Source organism: Sus scrofa, chromosome 7, assembly GCF_054392235.1.
Source record: "Sus scrofa isolate SSC_HxYL_T2T_F1_AM1 chromosome 7, Sscrofa_HxYL_maternal_Yorkshire_Landrace_v2.0, whole genome shotgun sequence".
NCBI classification, from domain to species: Eukaryota; Metazoa; Chordata; class Mammalia; order Artiodactyla; family Suidae; genus Sus; species Sus scrofa.
The window spans coordinates 17,708,085-17,733,603 of NC_139389.1; the positions used below are offsets into that span (position 1 = coordinate 17,708,085).

Genomic DNA, 25,519 nt, shown 5'->3' on the forward strand with positions numbered 1-25,519 from the left:
GATGTTTACAAAAAATAGCTTTGGATAAATAGAAGTTATTTTGTTTTGTTGTTGTTAGGATAAAGTTTCTGGAAATGTCATCTGCTTTTTTACCAGAAAAAAAAAATAGTATGAAAAGGGCTTGTGTATTCTGTTTGTGTCCAGGTTCGTTTACCCTGCTAGACCATGAGCTCCATCTAGTTTGACACTCTTTTAGTTATTCTTGATTCCCTAGACCCAGCATATCATCAGATATGTAATACACATCAGTGGATACTTAAGTTGTTGAAGGAGTGGGGCAGACAAAAATCAAGGTTGGTATGACTTCTGAGAAGAAGTGAGGTCATTGGACAGTAGAAGGTAATTTTTGAAAGAACAGTTTGTGAGGTGGTAGAGAGAAAAGATGTAGAGAGATAGATGGGCAGAGGAGTCAGAGTTAAATGGTAAGGTGGCTTCTCCAAGTACTGTAAATAAAGATGATGGGAAAAAGATGGAGAGGGTGAGCTTGATGGGGAGGAAGGACTGAAAAAATAACATTTTTAATATGAAAAATCTTTAATTACAGCTTAGGGTAGGAAGATCTGATAAAGAATGAAAAATTAAAGGAATAGAGAGTAATTGATGGAACAAGTCCACTGAGAAGGTGAACTATGAGATCAAGAGTATAATTAAAATGGTTAGCTTCAAAACAGAATGGAGAAAAAAAAGAATTAGTGGTAAATAAAACTCAGGTGAGAGTAAGAAGCAGGAAACATAAAGGAAGATTTTACTTGATGGAAACTGTTTTCTCATTTATTTAAAATGTATTTTCCAGAAGTTCCCATTGTGGCACAGAGGAAACGAACCTGACTACGAACCATGAGATTGTGGGTTCGATCCCTGGCCTCACTCAGTGGGTAAAGGATCTGGCATTGCCTTGAGCTGTGGTGTAGGTCACAGATGTGGCTCGGATCTGGTATTGCTGTGACTCTGGCATAGGCCAGCAGCAACAGCTCTGATTAGACCCCTAGCCTGGGAACCTCCATATGCCATGGGTGCGGCCCTAAAAAAGACAAAAATAAAATAAAATAAAATGTATTTCCCACTTATTACATAAAAGGATGAGAAGCATGTGGAATGTTAGTAAAAGGTATGCAACCACCCCCTGAAAATTTAATTGGTACAGCTGGGAGAGAATTTTAACAATAGGTAGGTAACATTGAATTCCATGTGAAAATATAACAAAAAGAAGATATTTGGGAAATATGACCCTATGATTCATAAGGAAATACCATCTATAGTCTCATGTGTGTTCATTTAACACTCTTATATGAGTAGTTTATTATATAATAGTTATCATACCTACCAGAATAGCATAGGTTTGTTTAGAGCTATAAATTGGGACACTAAGTTGTGAGTCTCTCTGAGGCCAGAGTGGAAACATCCCATCCCTTCATGTAGATGAGACAAGAGTTGAGGCTGAGTCTGGACAGATTTTTTTCTCTATTCTCAGCTTTGGTGACCCAGGGACTCAATGCTGAGTTTCGGTCTATGTGGAAATTTAAAACATGGTACAACATCTGCTGTCAAGGTACCAAATCATGTCCTGTGAAATAAAAAATGAATTTCTATATGGAGCTGACCTAAAGAACATTTTTATTTTATTTATTTGTTTATGTATGTATGTATGTATTTAAAGATTTTTCTTTAAAAGTGTAATTTTTTCTATTATAGTTGATTTACAATGCTCTGTCCATATATATATGTGTGTATATATATTTTTTCTCTCATTATCCTTCTTCATGTTCCATCACAAGTGACTAGATATAGTTCCCTGTGCTATACAGCAGGATCTCATTGCTTATCCACTCCAAATGCAGTAGTTTGCATCTACTAATCCCAAACTCCCAGTCCATCCCACTCCCTCCCCCTCCTCCTTGGCAACCACAAGTCTGTGCTTCAAGTCCATGAGTTTGTTTCTGTTCTGTAAATAGATAGGTTCATTTGTGCCATATATTAGATTCCAGGTATAAATGATATCATATGGTATTTGTCTTTCTCTTTCTAACTTACTTTACTTAGTATGAGAGTCTCTATTTCCATCCCTTTTGCTGCAAATGACATTATTTTGTTCTTTTTATGGCTGAGTAGCATTCCATAGGGTATGTATACCACATCTACTTAATCCATGCATCTGTTGATGGACATTTAGGTTGTTTCCATGTCTTGGCTATTGTGAATAGTGCTGCAGTGAATATAGGGTGCATGTATGTTTTTCAGTGAAAGTTTTATCCAGATATATGCCAAGGAATGGGATTGCTGGGCCATATGGTAGCTCTATATTTAGTTTTCTGAGGTACCTTTATACTTTTTGCCATAGTGGTTGTACCAATTTACATTCCCACCAACAGTGAAGGAGGATACATACCTTTTCTCCACATCCTCTTCAGCATTTGTTATTTGTGGACTTGTTAATGAGGGTCATTCTGACTGGTGTCCAGTAATAACTCATAGTAGTTTTGATTTGCATTTCCCTAATAATGATTGATGTTGAGCATTTTATTATGTGCCTATTGGCCATTTGTATATCTTCTGTAGGAAAATGTCTATTCAGGTCTTCTGCCCATTTTTTGATTGGGTTGTTGGGGTTTTTTGCTGTTGAGTTGTATAAGTCATTTGTATATTTTAGAGATTAAGCCCTTGTCAGTTGCATCATTTGAAAGTATTTTTTTCCCATTCCATAGGTTGTCTTTTTGTTTTATTTATTTATTTATTTTATTTACAGTTTCCTTTGTTGTGCAAAAGCTTGTCAGTTTGCTTAGTTTTTATTTCTGTTATTTTTATTTCTTGGGAGACTGGCCTAAGAAAACATTTGTAATGTTGATGTTAGAGAATGTTTTGCCTATGTTGTCTTCTAGGAGTTTTATGTTGTCTTGTCTTATGTTTAAATTTTGTGTTTATTTTTGCGCATGGTGTGAGGGTGTGTTCTAGTTCCATTGATTTACATGCAGCTGTCCAGTTTTCCAAGCACCACTTGCTGAAGAGACTGTCATTTTCCCATTTTATGTTCTTCCCTCCTTTGTTGAAGATTAATTGACCATAGGTCTTTGCATGTATTTCAGGGTTTTCTCTTCTGTTCCATTGGTCTATATGTTTGTTTTTGTATGAGTATCACACTGTCCTGATTACTGTAGCTTTGTAATATTGTCTAAAGTCTGGGAGAGTTATGCCCCTGCTTGTTCTTTTTTACCCCCCCTCAGGATTGCTTTGGCGATTGTGGGTCTTTTATGATTCCATATACAATTTTGCATTGTTCTAGTTCTGTGAAAAATTTCATGGGTAATTTGAAAGGGATTGCATTGAAACTGTAGATTGCTTTGGGTGGTGTGGCCATTTTAACAATATTAATTCTTCCAATCCAGAAGCATAGAATATCTTTCTATTTCTTTGAATCCTCTTTAATTTCCTTGATTAATGTTTTATAGTTCTCAGTATATAAGTCTCTCATCTCTTTAATCAGGTTTATTCCTAGGTATTTAATTTTTGGGGGTGTGATTTTAAAAGGCATTTTGTATTTTTATATTCTTTTTCTAATATTTAATTGTTAGTATACAGAAATACAATTGATTTCTGAATGTTAATCTTATATCATGCTACTTTGCTGAATTCATTGATTAGTTCCAGCAGTTTTTGTGTGGAGTCTTTAGGGTTTTCTATATATATAGTATCATGTCATCTGCATAGAGTAACAATTTTACCTCTTCTCTTCCAATTTAGATACCTTTTATTTCTTTTGTTTGATTGCTCTAGCTAAAGGACTTCCAATACTGAGAACATTTTTATAATTAGAATTGGCTACACATTTCACTAGCATTCCAAGTCTAATTGTGTCAGAAAAACTTTTCCCTGACACTTAAAATATTGTATAATATTCAAGCTAAATAATGTCCAAGACAAGTAGGCCACCTTTGAGTCATTGATAAGAAAGTATATATTTTTTTATGGAAGACCTATTCTACCCTTAAATTTTCACAACTGATTATTTAGGTAGAATAGAAACCCACAGCTCTGAATATCCACTTACTGAGTCATTGAAAGGCAATGGCCCAATACAAATATCATAATACATGATGAAATAAGAAGCAAAGATCAAATGGAAAATGCTCTCTGCAAAATGAAACACTTAGTCCAGGAAAGCCTCGGGTGTTAAACCTTGAACCTGAGAAGAGCTGCTCTGAAGTCTTGGCCTCCAGTGTATGAGCGTATCTGTTACTCTCTGTGTGGCTCCATGTGACATATATTTCTCAAATGTGGACAAAGAAAACAAACCCTAGCCTGGAGTGTGGGGCTGTCTAAAGATAACATCTTATTCATTAGACCCTCACCCCACATAGGCTGCTATTATCTAAAATCCCCTTTCCGACCAGGACCAGACATGATGCTCTTCACTGTGGCCCTCTCTGCTGTGTCCATTTGAGACACACCTCCCTTTACCACCTTATCCATTGCGATGCAAACCTTGTTCCCTATTACTTAGTTACCAGCTAACAACTAGGATCCTGTTAGTAAAGATCCATGTAAATAATTCCTCTTACGTAATTATGGGAGTCTTTTAAGGGATAAAATGCCTTTGCTGAAAAGATTGGCCTCGGAGTTCTCTTGTTGTGCAGTGAGTTAAAGATCTGGCCTAGTTACTTCAGTGGCTCAGGTTTCTTCTGTGGCAAGTGTTTGATCCTTGGCCCAGGAACTTCCACATGCTGAGGGCACGGCAAGGAAAGGGAAGGGAAAGGAAAGGAAAGAAAGGAAAAAGGGAAGGGAAGGGAGGCTATAGTGGAACTAATGTCAGGAGCTGGGAAAGCACAGGTTGACATTCATGCAAAAAGGAAGACTTTCATGCAAAAAGGAAGAATTTCTACTGTTTAAGGATACTGAGCATGTCCTTTGTGTCAAATACTTTGTCTGTTGCCTTCACGCACATTATCTGTTTTATTCTATTTACTTTATTTTATTGTCTTTTTAGGGCTTCAACCATGGCATATGGAGGTTCCCAAGCTAGAGGTCAAATTGGAGCTGTAGCAGCTGGCCTACACCATAGCCACAGCAACGCAGGATCCTAGATGCATCTGTGACTTACACCACAGCTCACCGCAGCACCAGATCCTTAGCCCACTTGGAAAGCCAGTGAAGGAACCTGCATCCTCATGGATACTAGTCAAATTAGTTTCCACTGAGCCACGGTGGGAACTCCCCACATTATCTCTTTTAAATCTTCCAAGAACAAGAAACAAACCAGGCGGCTTCACAGCTCTACTGCAGAAGATTTAAACCCAGGTGTGCTTGAAACTTAGAGCATGTTAATTCCTTGCTCATGATGCTCGAATGGTTTCTAATCACACTGAGAGTAAAGTCCTAAGTCTCTACCATGCGCTCTAAGGTCTTACCTTTCTAGCCTCTGTCTTCATGTCTCCCTTATCTCCTGTAGTTACCGTCTGGCCATCTGTAGTCATGTAGCCTTCTTGCTCTTCTTCTAACATCACACTTTTGCTCACATGCAGGATCTTTGCACATTCTGGTCTCATTTCCCTCGTGTATCTGGAGAGTCTATTCCAGTGTCCACACAAATGTCCCCTCCTTTTGTAAACAGACACGTATCATCCCCAATCGTCTGATTTCCTTTATCCTGCCTCGTTTTCCTTTGAGGCCTTTTCCACTATATGTTGTGTTAAACTATTCCATTATGTCTGTCATATCCTATTTTTACTGTGTCTCCTACTAAAATGTAAGTAAACTGTGTGGGTGGAGGCATTTTATAATATCAGTGCTTAGAACAACATCTGGCACTTAGGAGATGCTCAATAAATGTCAGATGTATGAATAAACGGTATGATTAGTTTTCTCTCCACACCCCTGTGCACCATTTTGATACAGCAGTAATGTTGGCATTTTATAGCTGGTACTACTGTTGACTGGGTGCTCACTGAATTTGAAGCAGGAGTTAAACACCTTACCAATTTTACTACATTTAATTTTTACACACTCATGAAGGCATACGAGTGATAATTTTTATTATTTCTTTTTTATTAGAGTATAGTTGATTTACAATGTTCTGTCAATTTCTGCTATACAGCATAGTGACCCAGTCATACATATACATACATTCTTTTTCTCATACTCTCTTCTATCGTGTTCTATCCCAAGAGATTGGATATAGTTCCCTGTGCTGTACAGTAGAATCCCATTCCTTATCCATTCCAGACATAATAGTTTGCATCTACCAACCCCAAATTATTATTATTATTATTATTTTTGTCTTTTTGCTATTTCTTGGGCCGCTTCTGCGGCATATGGAGGTTCCCAGGCTAGGGGGTTGAATTGGAGCTGCAGCCACTGGCCTATGCCAGAGCCACAGCAACGTGGAATCTGAGCTGTGTCTGCAACCTACACCACAGCTCACGGCAACACCAAATCGTTAACCCACTGAGCAAGGGCAAGGACTGAACCCGCAACCTCATGCTTCCTAGTCGGATTCATTAACCACTGCGCCACGACGGGAACTCCCCCAAATTATTATTTTTATTGTTGCCTAATTTACCTGAGGATATGTTATGCTCAGAAAAATTAAGTCACAAACTAAATAAGTGGAGCAGTGGGATTTGACTCTGGCATCCATATCATAAGCATTATTGACAGACATGGCCATGTTGTCTTATCAGTGCTTTTGTGATATCCAAACCCTATTAGCATAAGTGATTTAGCCCTGCCCCTTCTTATACAGATGATTAAAGTTGAGGCCAAGAGTAGTTTAGAGAATAGAAAAGACAGCAAGCTCTAGAACCCATACTTCTTTTCACTTTCCTGCATGTGCCAAAGCAGCCTGGGACCAATGAAGAATCTCTTGCAGAATGTTAGCTACCAATCAAGAAGGAAATGTGTTTAGGTCCTTCCTGACAGCACTAATCAAAATAATGCATTCAGTGGCAAATTCAGAAGAGAAGTATGTGAAATTGACATTTGGAAGTGTGAGCAATATTTGGATGAAATAAGAATCCTTTGGATATAAACTTGAAATTCACCCACAGTATTTGTGAGATTTTAGCACATCCATGTGTGACAAAGGCAGACTCCCAGTTCAAAATAGACTTCTGATCAAGTTTGTCACCATGCTTATGATATTTAAATGAGAAGAACCTGGATGCCTAAGAAACTTATTCCAGCACTTTTTTCTTCATGATATACACATTTGAAAATGCTTGTTCTCAGATATTGGAGCAGATATCAATATATTTTACTCAAAGAAGTTGAAAATGGCATTGACATTCAATTATATTGAAGTGGAAATCATAAAAAAAACCCACAATATAAGTACTGAACTTAAAAAAAATTGAATGGATGGATGGATACCTAGACAGAGATCGATATTCATTCATTTTTATCTCAAGCTTATATTTCAAAATATAAGAGCATTCCCATCCAGAAAGCGGCCATTTAGCATTTTTACTAATTATCTACCAGCATGGCAGAAATTGAACTTAACATTTATCTTGTTTTCTCCTGAAACAACACAGAAATGACATGACAAAGATAAAGGAAGCACAATTTCCCAAGGACAAAGAGAGCTAGAGGGGAGACAACAGGAGAAAAGAAAGTATTTTAGAAACTTGGGAAGGAATAGACATGTAGTAGCTTATATACAGAACAGAGAATGTAGAGAAGCCTGTAGAAGAGGAGGAGGTGGTGGGGGAAGGAAATCAAAAGGAACATGTTGACACTGTGGCGGAGCCCTGGACTTGCCCAGGAACCCAAGACAGCTCCTACTTACTGCTGAAAGTGGGAATCCGATGGGGCTGTAACCAGGCAGAAAGATGAAAGTTTAAATACAAAAGCATTTGGACCTCCAGATCACCTGCCAAGACTTCCTCCACTATAGCAGAGAAATGGACATTTGCCATATGAACAGGCCTACTTTGGGCGTTGGGACATCAGACCCTAGCAAAGGCAGGTGTAAGAATACAAGCCATTTTTCTGAAAGAAGACTGACTTTCACTATTTTTCTTGGGCTTGGTGTCTCCACTAAGCCCAGGGGTCTCAGTCTAATTATACCCATTCCAAGTTCCATTGCCTCACTGTCTTCCTTCCCAGGTGGGAGATTCAAGAGAACAGACCAAGGGATAATGCCATTGGGGTGTCTCCTAATGAAGTGTCACAGTCAGAGGATCACCTAGCAGTGAAGACTGCCACAGAACAAGTCGTACTCCCATTCCAGGACCTTCCAAGCATCACATGAGTGCCTCATTCTAAAACAAAGATGGACAGACATTGCCACTGCACATGTAAAGGAAAGACCTCCAACATAAAAGAAACCAAAATAAACAGAATGTGAAATATGCTTTTAATCAAAACAATGCAGAGAGAAGAAAAATTCAAAAGAACTGTGATTAATATCTCCAAAGAAAGAGAATATATCATACCCATTAAAAAAAATGCATATACGGGTGCATGTATCTTTTTCAATGAAAGCCTTGTCCAGATACATGCACAGGGGTGGGATTGCTGGGTAATATGGTAGTTCTATATTTAGTTTTCTGAGGTACCTCCATACTGTATTCCATAGTGGTTGTACCAAGCTACATTCCCACCAGCAGTGTAGGGGGACACCCTTTTCTCCACACCCTTTCCAGCCTTTGTTATTTGTTGAGTTGTTAATGATGGCCATTCTGACTGGTATGAGGTGGTATCTCATAGTAGTTTTGATTTGCATTTCTCTAATAATCAGTGATGTTGAGCATTTTTTCATGTGCTTGTTGGCCATCTGTAAAACTTTCTTTGAAAAAGATACGTACACCCATATATTCACTGTAGCACTATGCACAATAGCCAAGACATGTAAACAACTTAAATGTCCGTCCGCAGATGAATGGATTAAGAAGATGTGGTGTATATACATAAGGGAATACTACTCAGCCATAAAAAGAACAAAATAATGCCATTTTAACCTACTTGGATGGAACTAGAGACTCTCATACTAAATGAGGCAAGTCAGAGAAAGACAAATACCATAGTATATCACTTATATCTGGAATCTTGACTCTAATATACAGCATGAATGAACCTTTCCATAGAAAACAAACTCATGGACTTGAACAGACTCGTGGTTTCCAAGGAGGGGGAGGGAGAGGGATGGACTGGGAGTTTCGGATTAGTAGATGCAAAGTATTGCATTTGGAGTGGATAAGCAATGAGATCTTGCTGTATAGCACAGGGAACCATATCTAATCACTTGTGATGAAACATGACGGAGGGTAATGTGAGAAAAAGTATGTATATATGGCTTGGTCACTTCGCAGAAATTGACAGAACATTGTAAATCAACTATAATGGAAAAAATAAAAATCATTAAATAAAGAACCCAACACTATATGAGAGTCAGAATTGGAGAAAGTTCCTGTTGTGGCACAGCAGAAATGAGTCCAACTAGTATCCATGAGAATGTGGGTTCCATCCTTGGCCTCACTCAATGGGTTAAGGATCCAGTGTTGCCATGAGCTGTGTTGTAGGTCACAGATATGGCTCAGATCTGACATTGCTGTGGCTGTGGCTGTGGCTGGCAGCTGTAGTTCTGATTCAACCCCTAGCCTGGGAAATTCCACATGCCATGGGTGCAACCCTAAAAACCAAAAAAAAAAAAAAAAAAAAAAAAAAAAAGACATCGGAGAGAATGCTCCTAAATTTAAAAGTAGAGAAAAAAATTAGTTAGGGGTAATGAACCTAGAAAGTGGAATAAAGATATATTCTTTTTTATATGCTCTTCACTGTAAGGTCTACTTACTAGCCAGGATTGAACTATGGGTAATACTTGCTCATGATCTGGAAGGTTGAGGAGATGCCTAATATGATAGTGATCAGCGAGTGCTTGTGTTTGGCAGACAAGATTTCACCATGGCCTCTGGAGGTCTTTCTGAGAATCACCCAGCTCAGTGCTTAGTTTCTCAGACCCCTAGATTCTCCTAGGTCTAGAGAGCTTTCACTTGTCCTCATTCCTCTAGCCCTTCCACTGACTTATAAACACTTAATTCCTGCATTAAATTTCTCTCTGCATTTAATGCCTTGACCAGTTTCTATATTCCAAAGAAATTCACACATAGCAGGTAAACATGGTTGAGGATTTTGATTGGAGGGTGCGTGTGTGTGTGTGTGTGCGTGTGTGTGTGTATAATTGCAGGTAATCCAGGTGCTTGTCACTAGAGGAATTAATGAGTAAAACATTTTGGATATTGTTAGTGGTGCCTCATGGTATATGTCCATTGGAGTCACAAACTGTATGTGTATAAAATAACTTGCATGGATCCTAAAGAAACAGAAGAGTGTTTACTGGAAATAAGAGGAAATGTGATTGAGGACACACTACATTTACGTAAATGAAAACACAGAGGCAAAAGGATGCTATGCATTTGACATCAGAAGGTGTATGTATATGAGAGAAAGAAATGGGAGTTAGAGTTAAGTGTGGATGAAGAGGAGAGCATAATACAGCCCTTGGACAGACTGATAATGGTGCTGTTGACTAAGGAGCAACGTTCATTCAACTCTCTCCCCCCCACTCACACACACAGCTAAAACTGGTTAATTTGGAACCAGTACCCACTGATGTTTAAGTCTAGAAGTGATCTGTGACAAGGACAATAACCATGCAGCATGCAGTGACAATTAAGATGTAGGTTAGATAATATTTTCAGTGGTAAGCTCATTGAAGACAGGGATTTAGTTGAGTTCATCATTGTATTCCCAGTGCCGATAGATGCTCAACAAGTTTTTGTGAGACTGAACTAAAATCAGAGTACCTCCTACCACGGAGTTCAGGTTCCAAGGGCAAAATTCCCTCACCCGAAGTAAATCATAAAGATCTCACTTTCCAGTGCATCAGTAGTTGTGTAGTGAGAAGTAAAAAGCAGATTTGCAGTTGCCTTAGTTTTGACAATAATAGTGTCAAGTTCAGGGACATAAAGTTAGCCTTTTGCTTCCTGACCTTCAGCTTTCATACCACCTCCCTAGAGGCAGGTTTGGTGGGTAGATTGGGGTGAGTTCATTCCAAACTCTGTCTCTTTTTTTTTTTTTTTTTTTTTTTGTCTTTTGTCTTTTTGTTGTTGTTGTTGTTGCTATTTCTTGGGCCGCTCCCACGGCATATGGAGGTTCCCAGGCTAGGGGTTGAATCAGAGCTGTAGCCACCGGCCTACACCAGAGCCACAGCAACGCGGGATCCGAGCCACGTCTGCAACCTACACCACAGCTCACGGCAACGCCGGATCGTTAATCCACTGAGCAAGGGCAGGGACCAAACCCGCAACCTCATGGTTCCTAGTCGGATTCGTTAACCACTGCGCCACGACGGGAACTCCCAAACTCTGTCTCTTAACAATGTTTGAGATCTTCATCAGCCACATCTAGAATGAGAGGACTCAGTCAATGACCATTTGAGAAACAGAATTATTTTTCATGCATTTTAAAGAATCTTTGTTTTAGACTTACCATGACCCTGATCTTTATATAATATATAGACTCCCTTGCATTATTTAGGAGGATCCAATTACTGCATAGAAGATAACTTTTTAAAACTGATATTCAGTAACACATGTTGACAATTATAACAAAGGCTAAGAAGTATAATACGTTTATAAATGTATTTCTATTTACATTTATATTTATACATACATGTTACATATATACATACATACATATTATACACATGCATATATGTATATATTTCATTGACTTAACTGAGAGTACATTTGCTCTTATAAACAGCTTTATTGCATAATTGGTAATTAGGTCCTGCTTGTGTGTGTGTGTGGCATTAACATAAATTGATCAAGAACTGCACCAGGTGCATTCAATTAAAGTTTTAAAGCAGGGTATCATGTTTTACCACGTGGTTGCATTTTGAAATATATTTAATAGGTTTATTCCAATGTCAGGGTTGCAATAAATGGAAGTCAAGCTGACTGAAAACAGGCATGTCTTGTGGGTTAATCTTCCTGTCTCCTGATTTCCATCACCTACTTTGAACCTATTTAGTCATCCATTTGCAGACCTTGCCAAAGCCTGTGGCTGAAACCTACAGTTGTTCTTTTCTGTGCACTAGAAGAGCTACATATTTTCTTTGCTTAGGATGTTATTAGTCTGAGTCAGGCTAACATTAGAACTAACAAGGCACAGGGCCAATTATATCTATTATTTTTGTAAAATAGCTGGGTGGATTTAGGTGCAGCATGAATAAGGGAGACTTAAAACAGAGGCATTAAATAAACTGTGAGCCTATTCGCTAAATGTCCTGCCTCTTGTTACTATTCATTTGCTGGCTCTTGACATGTGTGATGAACCTCTGGGATAGGCCCTGACTAGCAGGCATCAGAGGTTTATTAGGGCATTAGACAATGCGGTTATTTTTAGGCTCTTCTTAGGACATTAAAAGTTTATGAAGTAGCTTAAAGCTGAAAACTCAGGCAAGGGGAAGTAAGATACATGTAGCTTTAGATACTGGATTTCTCTGGGAAATGAATCAATACTGATCCAATTAGTTGTTGCTAATACTTTCCTGGAAGAATATTCCTTTAAAGGCAACAACACAGTAGTTACAGTCTTAATATTTCTTAGAGGACATAGATATGGAACTCTTGTATCAGCTTTTGAAAGTAGAATGACTACTGGGACAAGCTTTTAAATGAAACTGCTAGGACTCCCCTAAAATCTCTCTCCGTATTCCAACTTGATTGTATACTCAGATCTACAATTTAGCAAACTATCTTTGTAGTCCTCAAAGCCCCTAATGGAAGGTGCATAAACTACATCTTCAGGGCTCATAATGAAGTGAATCTGTAAAGAATTAAAATTCATATATTTCCTGTTCATTCAAATGTTATTCATTCCTAAAGAACACTTTCAAATCCTCCTGCCACGTTCAAAAAGTCTTCCCTGATTCTTTTTGTATAAATAGGTATGTTTTATTTGTATTAGAATCTGTTTTGTATTCTCTAAATGTTTCATGCTTGAATGTTTCATGTTAGAATCTTTTCTCCTCAATTAACTAGCAAACTGCTAAGGGGAAGGGTATGCATGACATTTTATAACTTCCTGATACCTAATTAAGATGTTATAAATGCATGCTTTGAGACCTTCCTTTTTTGATCCAGCATATGGCAAATAGCAGATAAAATGTAAAAAATACAATTGCATAACTTCAGAGTATTAAGTGTACTGATAGACCAGAAAGGGAGTGAAATGCAAAATATTGAGCAAAATAACCTTCAGGTCTGTTGGGATCTGAGACTGGAAGCAAAAAGAGGTGGATTTCACGGGGTAGAAGGAAATATGATCCCTCACATGAAGTGGGGCACTAGAGCTGGTCTCACTGTTGGGCCAGTGTGGAGCTTCCTGACACTGAAAAGGCAGTTGAAAATTGCCCTGACATACTAATTTTTGGGGATACAATGTGTGTTAACGTAGCTTCTTACAGAGGCACAAAGAAGCAGACAGCCTTGCAGCCAGGCACCCTTGAGCCAAGCCACCACTTGGCAGCAGGAAATGAACTCATGACAGATTAAATGAAAATAAAAGAAAAATATCAATAGTGGTTTTAAAATAAGTATGTTTAGAATCTCGGGAGTTCCCGTTGTGGTGCGGCGGAAATGAATCTGACTGGGAACCATGAGCTTGCCGGTTTGATCCCTGGCCTTGCTTAGTGGGTCAAGGATCCGGAGTTGCCGGGAGCTGTGGTGTAGGTCTCAGACATGGCTTGGATCTGGTGTTTCTGTGGCAGTGGCATAGGCCGGCAGCTACAGCTCTGATTAGACCCCTAGCCTGGGAACCTCCATATGCCGCGGGTGCGGCCCTAAAAAGACAAAAAAAAAAAAGAGATAATTTAATATAGTTATAGGTGTTCCAGGAGAGAACTGAAGAAATGCCTGAGAGGATATATTTAAAAATGTTAAGAGGGAGTTCCCATCATGGCGCAGTGGAAACAAATCTGACTAGGAACCATGAGGTTGCAGGTTCAATTCCTGGCCTTGCTCAGTGGGTTAAAGATCTGATGTTGCCATGAGTTGTGGTGTAGGTCGCAGACGCTGCTCGATCCTGCGTTGCTCTGGCTGTAGCGGAGGCTGGCAGCTATAACTCCTATTCGACCCCTAGTATGGGAACCTCCATATACCGTGGCCCCAAAAAGCAAAACATAAATAAATAAATAAAAAATAAAAATGTAAGAATTTTCTGACTTGAGGAGAGACATAAGTTCAGAGTAAAAATCTCCGCCAAGTATCAATCATAACACAGAAAAATCAGTCCAAACTCATACCTGCCTTAATGAAACTGTAGTATATCAAGGATAAGGAAGAGAGTTGATAGTTGGAAGAGAAAGATGTGATGGGAGACCTCTCAGCAGCTATAAGAAGAACATGGAATAATGCCTTCATGATCCTAAAGGGATATCATTTTATATATAAATTACATACCTCGCTAACATACTATTTAATGAGGTTGTAATAAATATACCTTCAGTTATATAAGGCTAAAAGTATTTATCTATTACTCCATACCCTCATTAAAAAATGACTGTGACATTCCTTTATTGAAAGTAAAAGAGGAATATGTAAGAAAATAATGACAAAATATGTGAATAAATAGAATAAACTAATTGCAAAAATATTATGAAATTTTAAAAATTTAACATTTTAGACAAGTATAAAGTTGAACATTAGAGCTACTTAAAACATGCTCACATCTTTAGATTTGGTTAAAAAAATTCATAGTTCTGCATGTTAAATAATAATTGCTGAAGGAAGAGTTACCAAACCAGCAAAGGGGAAAATGATGACGATGACGATGATAATGCTGCTGCTGCAGCTGCTGCTGCTAACTTCTTTGGTCCACAGGAATGTAGAAAAGCAATGAGAAAACAAAAACCTATCAAGGCATAAGTCAAAAATAGAAAATGAGATAGTATACATAGAATTCATCACATCATGTTAAGAAGGTTAAATGCTCTCAATAAAATATTAGATTGAACACAGTCTACCTATAGAATTGGTCCTTCCCCTATCTGTGGGTTTAGCATCTACGGATGGATTCAATCCACAGCTGGCTGAATGTACACATGTAGAACCAGAGATACCTAGGGCCTACTGTTCTCACCATTTTATGTAATGGACTTGAACATCCACAGATTTTTGGTGTCAGGGGAGAACGGGGGAGGAGGGTCTGGGAACCAGTCCCCTTTCAATTCAGGGGGACAACTGTATACTGGTTTTGGGGGTATAATTGAAAAAAAAATGGCATAGAAAAGTTAAAATTAAGGAGCTTTTAACACTCAAAGGCTAATCAAAAAAGTTTCTGCTGCGTACTAATAGCAAAGTAGAATTTAAAGCAAAGGCCTTCAATAGGACAATTATTTCATTCTAATAAAATGAAAATTCTAATAGAAGCAAAACGGTGTAAAAATAAATAATATGTAGGTAATAATAGAACCTTGAAATGCACAAAGCAGAAAACAAACCTCAAATTAAGGAAATTGACAGATCTAGAAATACCATGGAAAATTTTAACATATTTTTATCTTAATAAAGTAGGCAAAATATTAGCCAGTATATGGGACTATACTATGAACAAAACAGTAAGATTGCTCATGTATATTGATAATGTATGTATTTTAAAAGCATATGAATCATAAAACAGGTCATATAACAGACCAGAATAGTATTTCAAAATATATCAAAAGACTAGCCTAATGCAGACCTCCTAGTATGGTTAAAGTATTCTCTACTCAGCATACCTTTCCCATAGCATTAGGTTTCTAGCAGCCACAGAATAAGCACTAAGATATTGAATTACCTGAACTAGTGTCGTAAAAGTTACATTATATTCTAGATTTCATTCTTCACTGTTTTCTACATATGCAGCCTAAAACTGTCCGTGAACTTATAGAAGTCCTGTAAGGTGCATAGAAGAAAAAAACAGAAAATGAACAAAACCAGACTAGTCTTTCACCATATGAAAAAGCTATATGCTTTCATTCTTTCTTTCTTTTTTTTTTTTCAGTTACATTTGGAAGTGTAAAATCTCTAAAATTAGTGAAAACAAAACAACTCAATTATTTCAAAATTATAAATTGACTGAGGCATCAATTTTTACTAATTAATATTACATTGTTTGATTTACTACTTAAGCATTTTGTATTAATCTCATCAATGAAAACTTTATTGCTTTTGCTTCTATTAAAAGAGAAAAAAATGCTTGGTTAGCTATCATGAAACACGACGGTAGCTGATAAAAAGCTGAGACTATATGCCCTTTGGAAACAAAAAAAAAATTCTCTTACATGGTTAGAGTTTACAGGTATAAACATCCTAGGAGAAAAAGAAAGGCTGGATATTCTAAAAAGTAGACATTTTATCTATAATATTTACATTGGAAAGATACCATGTCTAATCCAACATTGCTTAAAATGTGGTTAATATCATTTTACCTTTACAAATATCTGCCAATCATAGATCATCAGTATAATTATTGTTGTACGTAGGTATTTTTATTGTGAGGAACTGAGGCTCACTCAAACGTCTTTAAGATTAAAGCTGTACCCTTCATTTCTCCCTCCCCAAACTCTGTCATCAAGGACATACACATTTGATACACTATTTTTAATGTGATGTTTTTAAGGTAAGGGTGTATATAAACTGAACTCAAAAGAAACAGGAAAACCCCAGAAATTGAAACTGGTCTAGAATTTGACAGTTTTCTCCATCTCACTTGTGTGATCTTTCTAGTAACTTACTGTCAAGACATTTTTTTTTTCTTTTTTTCTTTTTTTGTCTTTTTGCTATTTCTTGGGGGGCTCCCGCGGCATATGGAGGTTTCCAGGCTAGGGGTCCAATCGGAGCTGTAGCCGCCAGCCTACGCCAGAGCCACAGCAACGCAGGATCCGAGCCGAGTCTGCGACCTACACCACAGCTCCGGGCAACGCCCGATCGTTAACACACTGAGCAAGGGCAGGGATCGAACCTGCAACCTCATGGTTCCTAGTCGGATTTGTTAATCACTGCGCCACGACGGGAACGCCAAGACATTTCTGCTTCCTTAACATGTGTTTCACTCTTCCTTCATTTTCTCCGAACCAGTTTCTCTGGTTGGTTATAGGTTGTGTTTTCTAAATGGTTGTTCTCACAATGAATAGGTGGGCACGTTAAAAAAAAAAAAAAAAAAAAAAAGGAGAAAATCAGTATATCACTGTGTTTTAATAATTGAGAAAATAAAGTGCTTACACATCAATATGTGGCTTATATGTGCTCAGTAAGTGGTAGTTAAAAATTAGTAGCTCTGTGTAATTGTACTTATACAAATGTATTCCCATTATAGTGAGACTTTGACAAGCAGGAATAGTGTATGGGCTTTGTTATATCTGATTTTGAAAAGCAAAGATGATAAGACTATATCCTGTTTTATTTATTTCAATTTTACAAGTATCCAAAATACTATATTTTGTCTAGGAAGAAAATGTTTTCACCATGAGAGTGACTAAAGAGAATAGTGATTGTATTCGTTCAAAGAGTCATCATTTGTGTTATATGGGACATTTTACTGAGGCATTTAAAAGGGTGTTTCTATCACCAACTCCATTTTAAAAATTATCTCTGAAAACGAGAGAGGCATTGCTTGTTGAAGTTTCACTAAGCTCAAATTCTCATTTACGAAAGTTATCCCAAACTTCTACTGCTCTGCTTTTCTTTTATTTGATTTCTAGTCCATGATATATGAGTTTTTGAATTAAAAAAAACTAAACTACTCCTTAGAGTACTTATTTAATTCAACAAATAATATACATGTTCCCTAGTACAGAAAAACCTAATCTCTTCTGCAGGACAGATATTTCTTTTGTAATGTTTAAAAAAAGAAAGCTGGAGTTCCAACTGTGGCACAAGGAGTTAAGGCAGACTCTTGGGAGTTAAGACGCAGGGACAATCCCTGGCACAGAGCAGTGGGTTAAGGACCCAGCATTGTCCCAGCTTTGGCTTGTAGCTGATCCCTAGACCAGGAACTCCATATGTTGCGGGGTGGCCAAAACTAAAAATAAATAAATAAAGAGAAAGCCATCCACCTCCAATAATCCTTTGGCTAAAAGTTAATTAATGGACTTCCCATTGTAGCTCAGCAGTTGTCTCTGTGAGGATATGGGTTGGATCCTGGCCTCACTCAGTGGATTAAGGATACAGCCCTGCCACAAGCTGCAGTGTAGGTTGCAGATGCAGTTCGGATGCAGCATTGCTGTGGCTGTGGTGTAGCCTGCAGCTTCAGCTCTGATTCAACTCCTAGCCCAGGAACTTCCATATGCTGCGGGTGCAGCTGTAAAAGGGGGGGGGGGGATAATTACCAGCTCAATACAGATGTCTCTAAACTAAAATTAAATGTCAAATTAACATTTTCATAATGAAACAGGAAAAACTTGATAACTAAAAATTATTGTCTGCCACTATATACCATTATCTTTAGTTCACAGACATCTCGGTTTAAAATTTTCCTTTTCATTATCATGCACATTGTTGATGATTTCCTTAAATTGAAATGGTATGAACTACCCATTCCCAAAGGTTAATATTTTAGTAACCATATTGAAAGGTAGGAAACTATTGGGACAAAAAGTAAAAGACAAGTGAGGTGAAGACTGAAGTTATCAAAAACTTTAGAATGAGTATTTGAAAACTTTGGTCATTTTAACCATTTATATGATATTTGAATGCAATTGCAAGAAGTATGAAATTGAAATTGAAAAGCTGAGTTTGATATTTGGTTATAAATATGACATTGTGGGTGTTGGATCTTTAAAAAATGTGTTTTTATTATATGAGGAATATACTCCAAAATTTAAAAAAAAATATATGATTGTAGTAAAATGAAAGGAGCATTGGCAAGGTGTCAAGCTAAATTTAGAAGCAGAAACAAACAGAAAACAATAGATAGTAACAAGGAAAAATATGTATCAGGCACTGAAAAAAAAATGCACTTAAGATAAAATAGAGCTGGTACTGACTATTTTAATAGTAATGGCTAAAAGTAATTGAACACTTACTAGATGCCAGGTAACATATTTGACACATATTGTTCTGTTTATTTCAAGCAGCCTTTCTTCTCAAATGGGAACTAAAATCATCCACCTTTTAGAGCTAAGGAACTAGGTTTCACATAGGCTAATAAATTATCTATGTCACATATTTTGCCCTGTGTTTTCATTCCACTTCATATTGTAAGCATTTTCCAAGTCGCTAAATTATAATTTGAAAACTCGAAACACACAAAAGATAGCCGTCGAACTATATTATTATATAAATAGGTCACTTTGTGTGCATCCAATCCCTAATTATTGAAGACCCACCAGCATTGGTAACTTGTTTAAACTTTACTAAATATAGGGAAAACACCTCATATATTTTCACATGGCAGGGCTTGAATAAATATTATCATGCAAGTCTCAAATGGGAAAAAACTCAGGTTATTTAGCATATTTTATTTAAAATTTTCCCCAGAGAGTAATCTTTCAATTCTTTTATCCCTTCAATATCAGTATAATGAAATATAATTGAAAATGACTCAGCTGTTTGGGAACATCTCTTAAATTATCCTTTAGCAGTGGGACATCTCCACTGATACTGAGTTTATCCTCACCCCTGGCAGATTCCTCCGATTTCAGAAATCTCTGATACTTTAAAGGTTAGGCTAAGTGAACACTGATAAAATGTAGAGGTGACAAAATATAGAGGTAAACCACCTCCTGTGACTCCTAAGGAAAAGACAGTGGGGGCAGTTTCTACCCATGGTGGAGTAGGGGGGTTATTTTCTATTCAATTACACCCCATAGAACATTTTAAAAAGAAAAGCCTTGACTCCAGATATCAGCCATGTATAAATACTTGTGGTGTATAAAACCAGAAGCAGCTAATATTTTTTAATGGAGATAAAAAAGCACATAGAAAACAATAACATTTATTTTAAATCATAGTTTACACCAAAGTAATTGAATTTAAAACTAATTAAACAAGAAAACATCAATTAGATATCTCTTCTCCCTCTTGTACAATTACATTGTTTTATTGCCCATGTTTCATAATTGTTGCCAAGCAGCTTTTAAATCTTATCATTACTTTTGCAGAAAAGGAAACTGTGAAGTGTTATATGTTCTGGAATCTAAGGTGTTTTGATAGGTTGGCTGCTGGTGCTGAAATTAGGTCCTTTTTACAGATGCTCTTAGTACATTTGATTTTATTAGAAATATTTGAGCTCATGGTGATCTCATTCCTGGAAATAAATAATTACAGTTGCTCATGACTACTTTATATTATAGCCAGATCTAAACCTAGCCAAGTTACCATGAACTCCCCTTACTGACTCGCCTGACTTCAAGCAAAAAGAAAGACAGTACCTTTAAGAACAAGCTGTTTTCAAGGGCAAAAGATGCCAAGGTCCTATTTAATTGCATCACGGAGCAGGCAGGTATAAAAGGAAGGGGGTATCTGTGAAAACACTATCTCACTCTTTAAATGAATTCAATTTTTGCCCAACCTTCCTTTTATTCTTCCCGTTTTGGGAAGATGAATTTAGTTGAAGAGCACTGTTTTAAAAAATATTTCCAAGTAAAAAGAACTTTCATAAGGAATTAGTGCTGGATTTGTAATTCCATATGTAATACATAATTCAATGTGGAATGTGGAATTCTGCTGCTGGAGAACGTTTTTTTCATTCTTCGGTGTCCTTATTCATGACTGCTCTTTTGATACGTTTTTTCCTTCATGTAGCCTAAAACTTATAATAACCTGATCCCATCCATAATGATTCTGCATCACACTTGTTAGTATATCGTAGAACTTTTTACCCATTGTTCAGACTTTCATACCCATAATCTCACTGATAATGTATATATATATCGGTCCTGAGGGAAATTCTAAATATTACTTTAAACATCTCAAGATCATATAACAGAAGCTCAGAAAGATTCAATCTATGCCCAGCTTTCCAAGGCTGGTAAACAAGTGAAGGGGGGCAGAATTCTTTGTCTCCTACTACTCCTCCCCAAAGCATTGTCCTAACAACCACACTCCCATTGACTTCTCTTGGAATTCCTTCAGGATTTATGTAAAAACACAGGATTTAGCACTTGAAGACTAGCTTGCATTTCTCTGTAATGAAATCTCTGGTGCTTTTGCTCTTAAATTATATTTTATTTTATTTTATTTATTTATTTATTTATTTATTTTGTCTTTTTGCTGTTTCTTGGGCCGCTCCTGCGGCATATGGAGGTTCCCAGGCTAGGAGTCCAATCGGAGCTGTAGTCACCAGCCTACACCAGAGCCACAGCAACACAGGATCCGAGCCGCGTCTGCAACCTACACCACAGCTCACGGCAACGCCGGATGGTTAACCCACTGAGCAACGGCAGGGACCGAACCTGCAACCTCATGGTTCCCAGTCGGATTCGTTAACCACTGCGCCACGACGGGAACTCCTTAAATTATATTTTAAAGTCCTCAAAGATCAGCATCTTTTGTGCCAGCTCTTCGCACTGAACAGTGTTTTAGTGGGCAAGGGGCAGAAGTACAAAAATGACACTCCTTTGCCTATAGGAATATATGTAACCCTTTACAGATATAGATCCTTTGCTATTAGGTCTTCTTGCTTCCATCTCCTTACTTTTTGTTTCCACCTCTGATCCCTAACCTGTTTACCTGCAGTGATTCAACTACCCGTCAGTCGTTGAGGTTTGGCGTATGCCTGTATGATCCTTTTGCCTAAGAACACTCTCAACTTGAGTATTTGGTCAGACTTTCAGACTGAGCACAACTAAGTACCTTTACTGGTCATGCATTTTTGATGTTACTTAATCGGTAAAGTTGTAGCTATTTGGGGGGCAGATGAGCATTCTAAGAAAATGACTTGACAAAAAAAAAAAAAAAAAAAAAAGCTAAAAGAATTTGCTGAACTTGTTTAGAAATATCCAAGTGTATAATATTTGTTTTGCCTTGTTGGGAGATAACTTATTTGGCCCAGAACAGGTCTCTACCACCCAGAGGTAAAATGGCCTATCCAACCCAGCAAACCAGAAATAAATGAGTTGTATTGAAATGGGTTAATGGTTCCAATTCTCCACTGGTCACTATTGTGACACTAGGAAAAACAAAACAAAACAAACAAACGAACAAACAAACCTGTGTAGTTAAATACAAGATTAATATTGAAAGGTCTTTGTTATAATAGCCAGAAGTATTATTATGACAAATTTGGCTAGGTTTCAGAGTACCAGCACACAGCTAGCAAGCAGAACTCAAAAAAGATGTAGACAATTGTGTAACAATTGTAGTTACATGGAAACTCCCATAAATATCTGTTGAGGTGAAAAGACTATTCTTAAAATAGTCTTTCTGCTGAGATGATGCTTTTTAATCTGTAGCCACCATGAAGTTCTCTTTACTAAGAAGATACTTAATATAAATGACCTCTCCCCAACTCTTAAGAACCATGAGCCCCACTTTCTCCTCTTTTAGGAAGGTACTGAGAGCATTTGACATCCTTGTGTTATCATCACGTAGTCTTATCCTTTAAAATATGCAAGAATTGCTGAAGAGGTAAAGGCCATGCCCAGTATCCCACATAAAGTAGGAGATTTTGACATGGCTAATTAGACATGGTCATGATGCTGTGATGTACATCTTGTAACGCCAAAAAGTTCTATTCTTTAGGATACTGGTTTCCAAAAGGTGTACACGCTGGGCATCCTATCATTGTTGCTGACTCTATCCCTTTGCCTCTACTCTGTTCTTCAATCCCCTTGCAGGCACCAGGGTCAGCTCCCAAGGAAATGAGAAAAAGGGGTGAACCCACTGACCCAGGCATCCCAATCACTGTCTCCTGAGGCAAGAGTGGAGTTTTCTGTAATAAGCAGATGAGGGTGCCCAAGGATACTGCAAGTTTGCACTAGCCTATTCCTGGTTTCACCGAAATATGAGCTAATTATTTCACTGAGTTTTCCTGCCACACTGCCCCATCTCTCCCTTTCTAGGCCATTCTGGCTAGTACAGTCAGGGATTCCATCTGCAGTGGTCCGGGTGCTGGAGAGATTGATCTGCAGAGGACCGCAGCCCACACAACTGACATCCGGAATATCCAAGCTCTTCATGCTATCCTTCTAGAAACCCCAGTGTCGCTGGTGGGGCCAAATGGGCTTTGGGTCTCGGGGATGATGCAGTCTTCGCACTTAGAACCTTCTGAGGGCGCCTGGGCGTTGCATCCTGCGGTGCGCGCTCAGGGGCCCCCTCGAGGCGGGGCCGCGCGCAGCCCGAGCTCAGCGGCCGCCGTACCCGCGTGCCATCGAGAGTTGACTTTTCTGGCCGCCGCGGGGGCCGCGTCCGTAGCCATGTCGCGGTTCTGTCGGCGCAAGTACAAGAACGGGGACCTGGTGTTCGCCAAGTTAAAGGGCTATGCCCACTGGCCGGCCAGGATCGAGCAAACAGCCGAAGCCAACCGCTACCAAGTGTTTTTCTTCGGGACCCACGAGACAGCCTTCCTGGGCCCCAAGCATCTCTTCCCATATGAGGAGTCCAAGGAGAAGTTCGGCAAACCCAACAAGAGAAGGGGCTTCAGCGAGGGGCTGTGGGAGATCGAGAACAACCCCACCGTCCAGGCTTCCGATTACCAGTTTGCGCAGAAGAGTGGCACTGAGGAGCTCGAGCCGGAGGCCACCGAGGGCTTTGAGGACCTGAAGAGCCTCACCGATGGCAGCGGCGGAACCAAGCAAGGGCGGCGGGGCCTGGACCCACCAGCCTTGCAGAAGAAGGAGCGGCTGAAGAGGAGTGCGGGGGACCCACCAGAAGGCATCCCCAAACGTCCCAGGGAGGCCAATCCGGAAGCAGGGAAGGAGATGGAGGAGGCCGCGGCCGCGGAGGATGCGAGGCCACCACTCCCGGAGGCGGAGATCAACCACGCAGTGACCCAGTGGGGACCCACTTGGGAGCCGCCGGTGGAGGAGGAGTGGGAGTGGGAGGAAGAGGCTGCTGAGAGAGAGGCTGAGGCTGCAGGCTTCGGACGCCCAGAGAGCCAGTAGTCACCAAGGTTTCAAGAAGAGCCCTCGCCCCTTCCCGCTGTGGTCTGGCTGTTACTAGGAAAACTGGTCTGGGCCTGCAAACTGGGACCGCCTCCACTGTCCCCACCCGCTCTCCTCCACCCACTCTCCCTCTCCAAGCCTGGCTCTTGGGGACTGACCAGGATGGGACAAGCCACCAGGCCCTCACCTCTGTGCCCCTACTCCCTTAGGGTCTGAGTCAGAGCCTCTGCTCCCTGGAATGAGACAAGACCGCCACCGTGTTCCCTCCCTGCCTGGAACTGTTTCCCAAGGCTCTGTCTAGGCAAGGGCTGGCCGTTTCTACCTCCCAGCATCCCTCTGTCCCTTCCCTTTCGTTCTGGAGCTCTGCGTCGGAATCAGTGGTAGATGTGGAAGGGGTGGGGGGTAAGGAGCAGGGGACTTCTAGGGGCCTTTGAGAGGGGTAGCTCTCAAACTGTGGTGGTGTGGGTGGCAGGAGAGTGGCATCTTCCTGAGGGCATAGGAGTCCTCTCCTCCTAGGCCTACTTATCAAGGGCCTAGATGCTGAGAAAGTGGGTCGTCTTATGGGGCAGGGCCTTCCTTTTGCTGACCCAGGGTGTTCTGGGAATTGTAGTTTTTCATCAGATAATTTGGGTGGGTGCTTCCAAGTTTGTGAGATCATTAGCTTTGCCCAGTTTCTTGGGTTGGAAGGTTAAGGAGCATCTGAACCCATTTAGATCTTTAGGGCCATATGGGATATTCTGGGAAGACCACTGGCCACCCCTTCCCCTCTTTCCACAGCCTCAAGTCCACCCTACATTCTTACATATCAAACAGGCATAAAAGAAATGGATATGTCTCCACTCTGCTCCTAGCTGTTCCATCGCTTCCCCCGTTTGTGAAACGAACTAAGAAGTTTCCTTTCTCTTTGGATTTTGATGACTTTCTTTTTGTAGTTGAGGCTTTGGTGTTCCTTTGCAGTGTCATTTCTCATCCACGTCCTCCAACCTGGTGCCTTCAGTATTGTCGCCAGATCTGATATGTCACCCACTGAGTAGACAGAGGGAAATGAGGGGCCCCTCTCCACCTCTTCCTAATAGTCTCTTTATGCCTTCCTTCGTCTTTTGTCTCTTTCACCCCACCCTTCTTCTCCTTTGGGCTCTGATGACAAATTGTTGACTGTAACTTTGAAAGTTTAGATCTGAATTCTGGGAAATAAAGCCTGTTGAGTACTTTGAACAAATATCAGGTCTGTTCTTTTGGTTTCTAAAGAATTGGCCCTGAAATGTAATGCTCCTTTTTTTTTTTTTTTTTTTTTTTTTTTTTTTAGTATATATGCTGTATTAACAGCAGTTCTTTGTCAAGGGGGATCTTTTAGAATCACCCTTGATAAACCTTTGTTACCTTAAGGTCTCTACCCTTCACTCCATCTATGGTCATTGCTGTCACTGATAGAAAGAA

The 25,519-nt window shown here is 39.3% G+C and overlaps 1 protein-coding gene and 1 long non-coding RNA gene across 2 annotated transcripts in view; both read left to right on the top strand.

Moving 5' to 3' along the window:
• The window catches only part of LOC100512907 (uncharacterized), a 1,315,914-nt gene that overhangs the window by 727,554 nt on the left and 562,841 nt on the right, over positions 1-25,519 (top strand).
• On the top strand, positions 23,042-25,301 carry HDGFL1 (HDGF like 1). The gene has a single exon (XM_084967556.1). It carries the CDS (start codon positions 23,219-23,221, stop codon positions 24,080-24,082), a length of 864 nt encoding a protein of 287 aa, XP_084823682.1. The 5' UTR covers positions 23,042-23,218; the 3' UTR covers positions 24,083-25,301.